Raw genomic sequence first — 13350 nt, 5'->3', positions numbered from 1 at the left:
GCCCAGCCTGTAGCTGTGCCTGGGGTTGCCCTGACCCAGGTGTAGGACCTTGCACTTGTCTTGGTTAAACTTCATGAGGTTGGTACTGGCCCACCGCTCAAGCATGTCAAGGTCCCTCTGGATGCCATCCCTTCCCTCCAGTGTATCAACCAAACCACACAGCTTGGTGTCATCGGCAAACTTGCTGAGGGCGCACTCAATCCCGCTGTCCATGTCACCGACAAAGATGTTGAACAACATAGGTCCCAGCATCGATCCCTGAGGGACACCACTTCTTACTGGTCTCCAATTGGACATTGAGCCGTTTATCACAACTCTTTGCGTGTGCCCATCCAGCCAGTTCTTTATCCACCAAGTGGTCCATGCATCAAATTGATGTCTCTCCAATTTAGAGACAAGGATGTCGTGCAGGACAGTGTCAAACGCTTTGCACAAGTCCAGGTGGATGACGTCAATTGCTCCGCCGCTGTCCATCAGTTCTGTAGCCCCATCACAGAAGGCCACCAAATTGGTCAGGCAGGATTTCCCCTTAGTGAAACCATGCTGGCTGTCACCAACCACCTCATTGTTTTTCATGTGCCTCAGCATTCTTTCCAGGAGAATCTGCTCCAAGATTTTGCCAGGCACAGAGGTGAGACTGTCTGGTCTGTAGTTCCCCAGGTCTTCCACCTTCCCCTTCTTGAAAATGGGGGTTGCATTTCCCTTTTTCCAGTCATCAGGAACTTCACCTGACTGCCATGATTTTTCAAATATGATGGACAGTGGCTTAGCAACTTCATTCACCACCTCCTTCAGGACCCACGGATGGATTTCAGGACATGTGGATGATGTGGATGATTCAGTTGAGTTATGTACATTAATGAACCTATAGAAGCTTTTCTTGTTGCCCTTGTCATCCCTGGCCAAACTAATTGCTGGAAATGGTATACTGGGGCAGGATTTCTCAGTAATATGGTCACTATGCATCTTTTATGAACCTGATGCCTGACACCTGGCTGGGTTGAGGTCCAAAATCAAGCAGCACACTGCTAAGGAAGGGGCAAGGAGGCAGTGATAGTAGAAGGAACACGGAAGAGAGAATGAAGACACTCAAACATAAAAAAAAAAAAAAAAAAAATCCAAATCAAACCAAAAAACAGCTTACAGGAAGAAGGTATTACCCTTATACTCTGTATTTCTTATATGTATTTTCTAAGCACCCACTGCTGGTCACTGCTGGAGACAGGATACTTGCTTCAAATAGCCTTTGGTATAGGAAGTTTTTATAGCCTTCAATATTGTAAAGTAAAAAATCACATTATATCTCAGGAATCACCAGTCTTACAAACAGAACTCTCTACATGGTCTCTAGTAACTTATGAGTAACTCCAAAATGGAAATAAAAAAATTTTCTTTGTATTATGTCTTGCATACTATAAACGTAAGCATTATTTTTCTGAATAAATTGTTTTCCTGATCATCATGATGCAGACCTTACACTTCACTTTACCTAAAAGGCCTTCAAAACATTCACACCACCTTTTCTGGTTTTCTTTCAGAATTGCACAGTGTAAGGCAAAACAGTACAAAACATGAAAATAATCACCAATATAAGAAAATATGATCTGTATGATATTGCTGCTAAGAGTGCGTAAGTCTTCTACTAATTATTGACAGCAAGCATTCGCATTTTAGCTCACTTCTAATTATATTTACATACATGTATAGAATGGTGAAAGTTTATGGTGCTGGAAGTTACATTACCATTTCACTTTTCTGGAAACAACCTACAATTTCCTTACTACTAAACAAAATAACGTATAAATACAATTATCATTCAGACATGATGATATTTAAGGAAAACTCAAATAATGCAAATAAAGAAAAAAAACCCCAAAACCAAACTGATTTAAATGTGAATGTTTATGTCATTCAAAGTTACAAGCAGCAAATAAATGAATCTACTTCTCCTCCAGTGTCTTTCAGATGTACTCTTATGTGCAAAACAAAATGTGCAAGATGAACATTCTTTTAATGAAAGAGGAAATTGGAGAAACGTGCAATTCTTCATGGATTCCTGCCAGTACCTGTCTCCTCTGTCTCTACTGTTTCCAGGGTTGCTGGAGATGCAGAAACACATTTTTCTCTCTAAGAAAATTGAGCCTACATATTCCCTGAAATTCCCTCTCAAAATTAATAAATCCCCCTTGTATCCACCTACTGTCCTTGTGTGGGACAGCTACACTATTCTTTGTAAGAGTTGTTAATAATATTTATTGTAAATTACTATTGTATTTACTTTAGTGCTAGCTTATATTTCTGTATGATGAATTTAAAGAGACACTGCACACACAAGAGACTTGTTGCCTGCACTATCCACTCCGCAAGCTGCTACCATCATTTCACTTCTGTCTACTCAAATATCTCACTGAGCTTTTTCAACTTCTTAGGTTTTATGTCCATTACGTCCTGGCCTTTGTGCAGGCACAAATATACAACTGTATATAATACAAATACATTTGTATTATATCTGTGTAATACAAATACTGTACTTGTACTAGTCTGATGATTGCTGTATGTGATCTGCCCAATGACATGGTCAGTGTATCAATACACTGGATTAATCAGACTTCCTGTATTAATAATACTTTTTTTTTTCCATTCTATTTGCCTTAATGATGACAAAGTAAATACAGAATGTTTTGTACTTGATGACTTGTATACAAAGGATTTAGCATATGGACCTGTATTAGAATACAGTGCAGCTGTACTCAAGAAAAGGAAGATGCTGTTAAATTTTCTTTAAACTAGGACTGCTCAGCAGATTCACTCACCAGTTACACTGCTATTTAAGGTCCCGCTGTTATGATAAAAACACTTTCTTGCAATATTTCACTTTGCTTAGCAGAGTCATTCTAACATCAGCTGTGACTTCTAACATTAAATTTTGCTCTTTCTGATTTTGACAATTAGACAGCTGACCAAGTTTACACTTACAAAACCAGACATCAATAAGGAGTCTTCAATACAGAATTTCAGAAAGTCTTACAAATGGAATTATCATGCTTATTTTTAAGTTCACAATGATAGAAAACTGCTTCTACAGAAGTATGTTTCACTGAGAAAGTCATTAGTTAAATGCCAGAGCCTTGACATTATAAGCAAATGTAAAAGTACTACACTGCTGTTAGAGGGAAGATTTTAAGTGTACAACAATAAGGAAAACTACAAAGGGGAAACATGTAAAGATGCTTTTTGCCATCATATGTGAGTGCATCTGTGGATTTTAACTAGATTAATTCTAATTGAGTTGGCAGTCAACTGCAACAAATTTTAGAAAGAAACAAACAAATTCTTAACACTTGATGGAAAGCATGTATTAATGGGAAGTATATATTTGCACTACTTAAATCCATAAAATGCACTATAGTCAGGGAAAGTAAAAAAAAAAAACAAAACCACAAAAGTATACCTTTAACGTTTCGATTTCTTCTTTGTGTTCCCTCTTCAAATGCAAAATGGCAGCTTGGTACTCTGTAAAAATAAAATTAAAAAAAGTACATTCCATTAGAGTCAGAAAACAATGTGCCATCTTCAGCACAGTGTATTTCATACAACACCACTGGGTCCAGAATGTAGATGTAGGCTCTCAAATAAAAGACCTTTAACAATAGTGGTGGAAAAGAAAATCTGAACACGGTAATCAGCATTATTTTCTAAGGCCCCATGACCACATTTTCCATGGTGCTTCTAAAAGCAGAGGATAAAACAAATAGGTCTTCCAAACTGGGAGGTGAAAGTGCAGGGAAGATACATCAGACTCAAATAACAAGAGGAAACTTTAGTTTTGCTTAGGTTTGCAGGTAAATGTAGAGCTGATAGGATATTAAGACAGACATGCACATATGCATGCACCCACACCCCTGAATTCTAAAGAAACATGCATTAAATACAATGATTTAAATTCAACTGCAGACATACACATACTATACACAGTCAAACTATATAAGAGAGGAATCTCAAATACAGATGGAGACCTGGAAAAGTACCCAACAGCAAGAGACACAAAGAATTCTTTGCCTTAATTCTATCAGATGAAGATTAATTATAGAGTTTAAGTACCTTCACACAGTATTAAATAGCTCTTCCATTTAGCGACAATATAATGAAATCCAAAGGTATAACAAAATTGAAAGTATGAAACTTAAAGCCAGAGAAATATAAATCAGCAATGAAAAACTTAGGAGATCGGGCATTGATTACACAGGTTTAGTGATGGCTGTAATGTTAAATTGTAGATTTACCAAATGAAACTCTAGAATCTGGGTCTCATACTATAGTTTCCCCCAATCCTGGTATGGACGAGCCATGGCTATATATGGCTACATGAAGAAAAATAAGACCTTTCATTACAGCTGTGAGAAAACCTCTCTGTAAGAGAACCTCTCTTCTGTAAGACATTGGCCCAGAAGCTACCATCCTCCTAAACAAGCCACTGGACTTCATCCTTAGACCATCAAAGCCACACTTCTACCTGCTTCCAAATCAAAATTCATCCAAAAGTGTATTTCCAGTTCCCTGGCTTGGCTTCTTGACTAAGAAAGGAATCAAATCCTAATTTAAAAAAAAGACTGAATTTAGTCCAAAGTCTTTAAATTTTACTGTGAATGTTCTCTAACACTAAAGGGTTTGTATGGTCCCTGGAACATTAGAACCAATGAAACAGCATGAGAACATCAAAACATGGACCAAAGCACCAGATCAGTGAAATATTCCAGTGCTTTGGTGTTTTTTCTTTTCTTGTTTTCCTTCTTTCTTCTCTAGAGAGAACATGGAGGAAGGAGGAAAGGAAAGATAATCTGGTCATCACTCTGAAATCTGTATGACATGGAAGCTGTCAATAAAAAGCTATTGTTTTTAAACGCAGGTGAAGCTATATGCAAGCAGCTGAACTGATATACAAAATTAAAAGGAAAAGGGATTGATATTTTATAAGACACACAATTAAAAACTTGGGTGATTCCAACTACTAATAGTATCTATCTTAACTCCTCTTTCCTCTCTAATAGGCCTTTACTTAGAGCTTTCCAGTATGGGAAAATTGTCTGGCTGTTCTTCTGGAATCAAAACCAGTTAGGTCTACCGAGTTTTAGATTTCCTGCTGTTAATTCCTTTGTCTGGTTGATATTCCCTCTGGACACAGGCTCTGCTTATCCATTCACCTAAACAGGACTTAACAAAACAGCTGCCTCAGCTCCCCAGAAAAAGTTGTGACCCTTCTGGCACCTAAGCTGGTTAAGCACTCACTCAGTTTGCAGGGCCTGAACCTTACGAACATCCTGACTCAAGTTTAGGTCTTTAAGGTCACATGATAACTGAAGCAAACAGCAGACTCTGAAAATGCTGATAACAATCAGTTCTTAGTTTGGTTAACAGAAGGATACAGATCTCTCTTAACAAAAGATTTACCTTCTATGTGGGATTGCTCAGTGCTTAACGTTCTTTGGGCTTTGGGTAAATGACTCATAGTTCACATATGCTGACATAGACCTCCACTGATACCAAAAGTGTATTTTTCAACAAGTCTACGTATTACCAGCCCTCTTGCTTATTTTCTTATCTTGGCACAAATGTTTGTGCAGTCAGAGAATGACGGAAGAACCCCCACGGATGAAGCCTAACATAGCATAAAAAGTTAAAGAATTTTTTTTAAATTAAGTATATGTCATTTTTGTGACAGTCTGCAACATACCATTATTTTAATTTAAGTTGGCATGCATTTTTCATTACTTCTCCCAGCTGAAAGCTCCAGAATATGTTCCAGAAATTGCTCTGTTTAATCTTTGTTCTAAAGCAGAGATAAGATAGAGAGTAGCAATTCCTTTATGGCTTACTTATTCCTTTAAAATATGCTTAGAAATTACTAGATTATAAGAACTAATAGACCTAATTAATTACTTAAAACACTGCTACTGCATAAATTGATGCACTGTAACATATTTAATAGATTGTCTACTATGCAATAATCTGACATTCTACAGCATAGGCTTCTTCTGTTTCATTCTACCAGTATCTCTTTTTTAACTAGAAGAAACTATCTGTTGGATAAAAGCTGATACCCAGCAAAGTACTTTTAATTACTCTTAAGCAAACATTTATTTTTGTGTGTACTGTATCATAATGAAAAATATATCACATGACAATTATAGTTTTGTATGATAAAAAGTAACAGAATAATAAAATTTGAGTGGTTGTGTTACCATCTCTGGAGGTATTTAAAATATATGTGGTGCTTTAGGAATGGTTTAGTGGTGGACCTAGCAGTGCCAGGTTAATGGCTGTACTTGATCTTAGAGATCTTTTCCAACCTAAACAATTCTATGATTCTAAAAAGGAGCTGAAATTCTTACCAGAAACTTTCCAGAAAACACTCCAAAATGCAGTGAATTAAGCAAAAACATCTTACTTCAGGATTACTCGTATCACATATTCCTAATCTATATAGGTTTGGGGGCACAATGCAAAGGCTACTTTTGTTCCTATTTCTTCAGACCCCTGTGGTAAATTGGGAACTGACACGGTGCACAGTGGTGTGACTGTGAAATAAAAATTCTGTTTCATAGTGAACAAAATCTCTGTTGAGAAAACCCAACAACCTGTATCACCTGGCAACCTGTCTCAGTAGCCAAAGGAAGACGACATGTAAAATATTAACAGCCTGCAAAAAGGTAGTAGCACCTTTCCAGTACACTCTTCCAGCAACCTGATTTGTAATTCAGGACTTTCTAAACCAGAGAAGTTGTTTGTGTATTTAATAGTCTGCAAATGGATTCCTCTTCCATGAATGTGCATTGCTGATTTTAAAACTCCTGCAAGCAGACAATGTCCTGCAGCAAAGAATTAGTTGCAGGTTAGGTAAAGACCCTTTCATTGCTTTTGAATCTACACCTGTTATGTTCATTTGATGTCACCAATTCCTGTGCTGGAAGAAACAGTGAAGTTCACCATTTACCCATTTGCTGTTTCTTAAAATTTTAGAGATCTCTATCATATGTCTCCTTGACTGATTCTTTTCCAGTTGAAAGAATATTAGTCTACACAGGCTTTCCTCATAACGAGCACATTCCATATTGACTAAAGTTGCCATCCTTCCCTGAACATTTTATAGTTCCACTGTACCCTCTAGGAATTGACAAAACCAGAGTTTCACATGAAATTCAAAATGTGGACATTTATACAATGGCATTATGATGATCTAGAAGATTTTATCTTCTATTTCTTTCCTACTACTTCCTATCACTTCAGTTGCTTTTTGATCACTACAGAGCACAGAGCCGGCATTTATTTTAACATCAATGTCTTGATTTTTAGAGAGTAATGATCAGATCAGAGTCCATTATTCTCTATATCTTATATATATATATATTTAAGATTATATAGATACATATATATTTTTAAGATTCTTTTCCTCTATATTTTGGATTTCCTTTGCCATTTGACTGCCTAGCCCCCTAGTCTTACATTTCTTTTTTTTTTTTAATTCTCATGAAAAAAACCCTGCAAACTCCCCTTCTCAAGTCTCACTTTTCCAGTTCATTTATGAATATGTGTAGAGTGTAGAGTTGCAGAGTGTTTGCACCCTCAGCAAGTTTCCTGAAGATACAAAACTGGAAGGAGTGGTTCATAAGCTGTAAGGTTTTGCTGCCATTCAGAAGGACCTTGACAGGCTGGAGAAATGGGCTGACAAGAATCTCATGAAGTTCAACAAGGGGAACTGCAAAGTCCAGCACCTGGGAAGCAACAACCCCAGGCACCAGGACATGCTCGGGACTACCTGGCTGGAAAGCAGCTTTGCAGAAAAGGACCTAGGGGTCACCAAGTTGAACATGAGCCAGCAGTGTGTCCTTGCAGTAAAGGCAGCCGTGTCCTGGGCTATGTTAGGAGACCTCTTGCCAGCAGGCTGAGATAGGTGATCCTTCCCTTCTATTCAGCACTGGTGAGACCACACATGGAGTAGTGTGTCCAGTGCTGGGCTCTCCATTGCTTGAGAGATATGGAGCTTTTTAAATCTAGCTCTATATATACATTCCAATATGCACAGTACATAAATGTTACCTCTTGTAAAATTATAATTGTACTTTTTTGTATTGTTAGCTTGAAACATTATTCTCTACCATAGATGAATATAATTATGATTAAACCAAGAAAATTGGGAACAATTTCCATAATTAGTAAATATATATTCTGGTAAAAAGAAAATAGATCTCTGATTTTTTGAAAATCTGAAGGTTGAGGAAATGTAAAATTTGCCACTTCCACAGGGTGCCAGTTTTGTACTCCATTAATAACCTTTGTCATTTTTCTTTTTTCTTTTCTTTTTTTTTAATTGAAGTATAATTTACCAATTTACGGCTATTATTTTCTTTTATTCTGCATGCGAGTTTATCTCATCAGGTTTTAATCTAGATTTTTATTTTAATGCAGTTTTTTGTCTTGTCTTTTTCCTAATGATTGTCTTGTTAAATTTTATTTGATAGTAACATAAACATTTGAAATTTCTTTGTCTCACTGTGTGTTTTTCAAGGGTGCTTGGGAAAAATACCCCATGAATTCTGGAGTGATCTACTAGACTAAAGTCATGATCCTGTTCTGACACCCATAGACACAGTCAAGATTAGAAAGCATCATAATTTTACTTCAAGTCATACTATATTTGGTCCTGCCTACAAACAACTGCTGGAAAAATTAATTACAATTAGTCTTTTATCTGATTTTAGACAAATATTTTAGCACTGAATATTGCAAAGACAGAATCAGTGCAAATCTGATAACATTCTTCCTTAGCTAACTTCCAGATTTGGAATCAGTCTGCTTCATTATCTGAAAGTATGTTGGCAATATGGATCATATAAAGATAACATTAAATAAAATTATATCAGTATATAAGGTAAAGAAATCTGGATCTAAAAGCAAGGGGTTTTTATAATATTTTCTTTATCATAAGGTACTGCAACATTTCAAATGCTCCAGTTACATCATGAAATTAACACTTATCACAAAGTAATGGGTTGCAAGAAGGAAATGATACTGTTTTAACTAAATGTTGATTGCAAGGAGGAAGCAACTCTGTGTCCTGTAATCACATTAAGCATAGTATGGAAACAGGTAATAGAATTATTGTGGAAGCACAACAGAAAATCTGAAAAAGCAAAAGCAAACAAATAAAGATGGGTGAATAATTAAGATGGACAAGAGGTGAACAAAGGGTTTAAAATGCTCTAAGAAGGCAGAAATTGAATTCATTACAGAATCACAGACATCAACTGTGTGAAAACAACACAGTATTGTGAAACAGTGGACAACCATTTATACACCACATCTGCTAGAGCAAAGAACGCACAAATACATTAAAGAACATTAGGGGTGTACAGGTACAACAGCAGGTTTTAGTCACATTCTCTTGAATAGCAATTTAAACATAAAAGTACCTGGAACCCAAAAAGTTACCAAACACCAAAACTTATACAGAGGGAAAAAGGGAAGGCAATAGAGAGAAGTTGCTTATCCTGACGCAAATTAAACAAAAAGCACATACTTTTTAACAGGTATTGTATTTTACGATTTTTAAACTTTAACAGAGAATAATCTGAAACAAAGGAAGATGTATTCAATATACTGGACTTACTTTTACAGCACTGCGTTTTCTAAAGTTTTGGCCCTCTGTGCTAATCTTGCAAATAAAATATGTAACACAGGGCTGCTCAAATCTACCTTTAATAATCATAAACCCCAAATATCTAAAATAGCAGCATATTCTATTATTGGGCCTTTGATATCTGAATACCAATGAGTCCATCACTATGTACTGCACCAACTGTTCAGCTTTGGCATTTATCCTAACCTTCTAGCATAAACATGGTCTCCAGGCAATCCACCCGTAACCTCTGTGAGGCTGTTTGGGTCTATGGTTTCTACAGAGAAAGTTGAGCTAGGATATCGAGGTATTAAAGATATTGAATGGAGGGTTTAGTTTGAGCTGGCTTCTTTAAAACACACAGAATTCCCAAATAATTACACCTCTAATCTTTTTAGTTACAAATTCAGAACACCTTCAAAATCTGAACTGTATATCTGTATGATCAGTAAATATTGCTTACTGTGTTCAAGAAATTGTGTAGGCTAGAATTCCTTTACCTCAGAACCCCAGCTTTTTAGGGTAGAGATGAGTGGTAGGATTTTCTTTTTCTGATCCACAGACAATTATAATATGTTGTTTACTTATTTGTTTCATTGGAAAGGAGGGAAAAAATATGACATTTCTATGGGATAGGCAAACATAATAGCTTGCTCATTTGCCCAGTCTCCAAGCATGCAATAAATCACACATATGGCGTTTAACTCTTAATGTCTAAGTGTTTCTAGACCTCACCACCAGAGTCCTGTACAGTAGGACCTACATCAAGTGAGGGAAATGGGAAATGCTAGGAATTGAACTGTTAGGAAGAGATGAGTCTGTCAGACCAGACTCTTTAGAAGTCCATTTAATGGCAGTTTATGTAGACAACTTAAGTTTCCTACCCTTAGATCACTGATCTATATGCAGTAAAATTCTAACAAACTCCAATATGAGTTGCTTTAATTAATGCAAAAATCACCTGAACACTGTCTTATTTCCTCAGAAGTATTCATGCAACTGTAACAAACATGAGTCGACTTTCATTATGGAACTTCAAAGGGAATAGCACAGGGCTTCAAAGTCCTTTGGATTTATTTCTTCTAATATGATGTCCACTTGCATCATCATCTAAATGGTGTTTCATGGTAGAATTAAGGACTAACTACTTCTTCAGTGATATAATGCATCAAGAGTTTATCCTGGTCATAAGGTTGGTTTATAAGTCTTATAAAATAATCATATTGAATATTCACCAACAATATCTATCTAGTATTCGTAACCCACCTACAAGAAAGGACCAAAAAAAAAAAAAAGAAAACAAACCTTAACCCTTTGGAATTCATAGCAGTTTGCTATACTGTAATTGTTTGAAAAGCATAAGAATAGGAAACTGCTTAATGAATAAACAAAGATTGATCATCCATACACAGTATAATGACAGTTTCTTAACTTACAGAAATAATGGAAAAAACAGACTAGAGATACTCAGGCAATACATTACACTAAGAGGGGGAATCAAGAACAACTTCCTGTTCTTCAGAATGGGCTTTAATCACTAAGGAGTTGGTATTTCATCATTTGAGAATGTCTTCTGGAAGCTTTTATTCAAAAATTTATTTTAGAAAAAAGGTAGATGGAAATTCCTGAGTACTTTATGTACATTATGGATTACATAAACTTAGTATCAAAAAACCAGCACCTTTATAAAAAGTACACAGGTTCACCACCTCCATAACATCAGAATAAAATAGTCAAGTCTTCAACTAAAGTATCACAAAATCCACTTGCTACCTCACCTGTCACAGAAGGACCCTCCAGAAGACGTCAGTTTCTTTCATTTCCACATACATGGAAAAATATAAATGCTTTGAAACATGCTTTATTCAGTTATGTCAGTTACTTCAGGAAGCAATTACAGAAGTGACAAGTCATTGCAGAAAAAAAGAGAAATACTACCAGAAAATCCTCTTTTAAAATAAACTGAGTTCCAACTCAGCTTCAGTTAGTTATCACTCATTCAATAATAATTTGATAGTTTGAAAGACCTACTTAAAAGGAGTTTCCGAGTCATAAGAGTTTTGTTCAAACTAAGTCCCTTAAGCTTCATTTGAAATCCAAGAGTGGCTAAGGCTCTGTAAGTCCTGCTCTTGGTGGGATACAAAACTGAGCAAGAAAATGCAGAAAGACACAGTAGGCGCTATATCTGAAATAAACTTCCATAAGTCAGGTTAACATTGTTCATTTCCTTTCTTAAAGCACAGTTAAATCTCCTTCAAAAGACATCTCTATAGGTTCATTGCTAATGATGTTATCAGTCAGTATCTACCTAGCCCTCACACAATCAATGGGATTTTATTGTATTTGGGGATTTCCATGGGATTTTATTGTATTTTGTCGGCAGTGTTAAATGTGCTCTTGTTTTGAATAAGGACTAGTGTATGTCCAAATACATCAAGGTTATGGAAAAGTAAAAGCTATCATCCCTTTAATCCTTCCAAACTGACTAGTACTAAACTAGTAAACAGGGCAAATATAGTTTTTGTACAAAAAACCTGAGTTGGCATTTTTTATGAGCAATATTCATTCAAAGCAGTAAAAGTATACTGCTACAATATTTCTCATCATTTATTAATTCATTTCACCTTGCCTTTTTGCTTAAATTCAGCTGTAACTACAGTTTTATATGATACATCTCACAATAGAGGATCACAGCCCATCAACTCAGAAAGAATTTTTCCAGCTCAATTTTCATTACATCTACAGTCTTTGATTCAAAGATTTTTAGAGTAATCACTACTAGATTATAACAAACCCAAATATTTGGCATATTAGATTCTCTCTCCAATGGGTTATATTTGCCTGGAATTTGGTCACAGACAAGAGAAATGAGAAAGAAAAAAAAAAGTAATCCACCGGTTCTCAATTGTGACGTTCTTCTGATCAGACTTCAAACCTTAACTTTGCAAAACTGCACACTCAGCATTGTGGGGTGGATCTGAAGTCAATGAAATAAACCTAAATTCCACTCACTTTAATGCATTGGTGGCCACTGAAACTGAAGTAACTTATGCTAGAATTCTGAAAATAGTTCCCCATCTATATTACAGAACTTCTGTAACCTTTATCAAATTTTTAGTCCTAAATGGTGGTAGGTACTACAGACTTGGCCTTCACCATTTGTATTCCATCAAGGAAAGGTAAATATTGCCTTTATGGTAACAAAAGAGACCCAAGACTAGACACAGATGGACAACATTAAACTGTTCCACCCACCTGGTGGTCCCTCCTTGTAAAGCTTTAGGTGAGCTAGAGACAAAAGCATAAGTAAGATTGTATTTAAGCTTCATACCAGAAATTTGTATTTTTACACTCATTAAATACATATTCTAGCAGGGAGTCTGGCAGAAGACACAAGATAGGGGTGAGAACACTTTCAAGAATGCCTAGTTTTGCTTTTTAAGTTGTTTCTAAAACATGCACACAAAAAAAATAGAATGTGCAGTAACAGTGACTAATGTATGACATATGCTACCGGGTGGTAGCAATAAAGCATATAAAATACTACCAGTGATTAGTGAAGTCTGAGGCATGCTTCACTGTTTTGCAAAGAAAATACACACTATAGTATGCCCATTTTTCCTTAATTCATAGAAAACTAAGCATGAAATAACATCTGGATGTTTTGGACATCCTAT

At 36.0% G+C, this 13350-nt stretch overlaps 1 protein-coding gene across 1 annotated transcript in view; it reads right to left on the bottom strand.

Moving 5' to 3' along the window:
* The window catches only part of FMN1 (formin 1), a gene marked incomplete at its 5' end in the record, with an annotated part of 110411 nt that extends 106898 nt beyond the window's left edge, over nt 1-3513 (bottom strand). Inside the window, one exon of the mRNA XM_010019418.1 lies at nt 3452-3513. Within this exon, the coding sequence (XP_010017720.1) occupies nt 3452-3513 (62 nt within the window). The remainder of the gene's footprint in view (nt 1-3451) is intronic.
* Nucleotides 3514-13350: the final 9837 nt, after the last annotated feature.

This window comes from Nestor notabilis, unplaced genomic scaffold, assembly GCF_000696875.1.
Source record: "Nestor notabilis isolate BGI_N333 unplaced genomic scaffold, ASM69687v1 scaffold3758, whole genome shotgun sequence".
NCBI classification, from domain to species: domain Eukaryota; kingdom Metazoa; phylum Chordata; class Aves; order Psittaciformes; family Psittacidae; genus Nestor; species Nestor notabilis.
The sequence above is the reverse complement of the archived record's forward strand: the minus strand, read 5'-3'. Positions and strand labels throughout refer to the sequence as shown.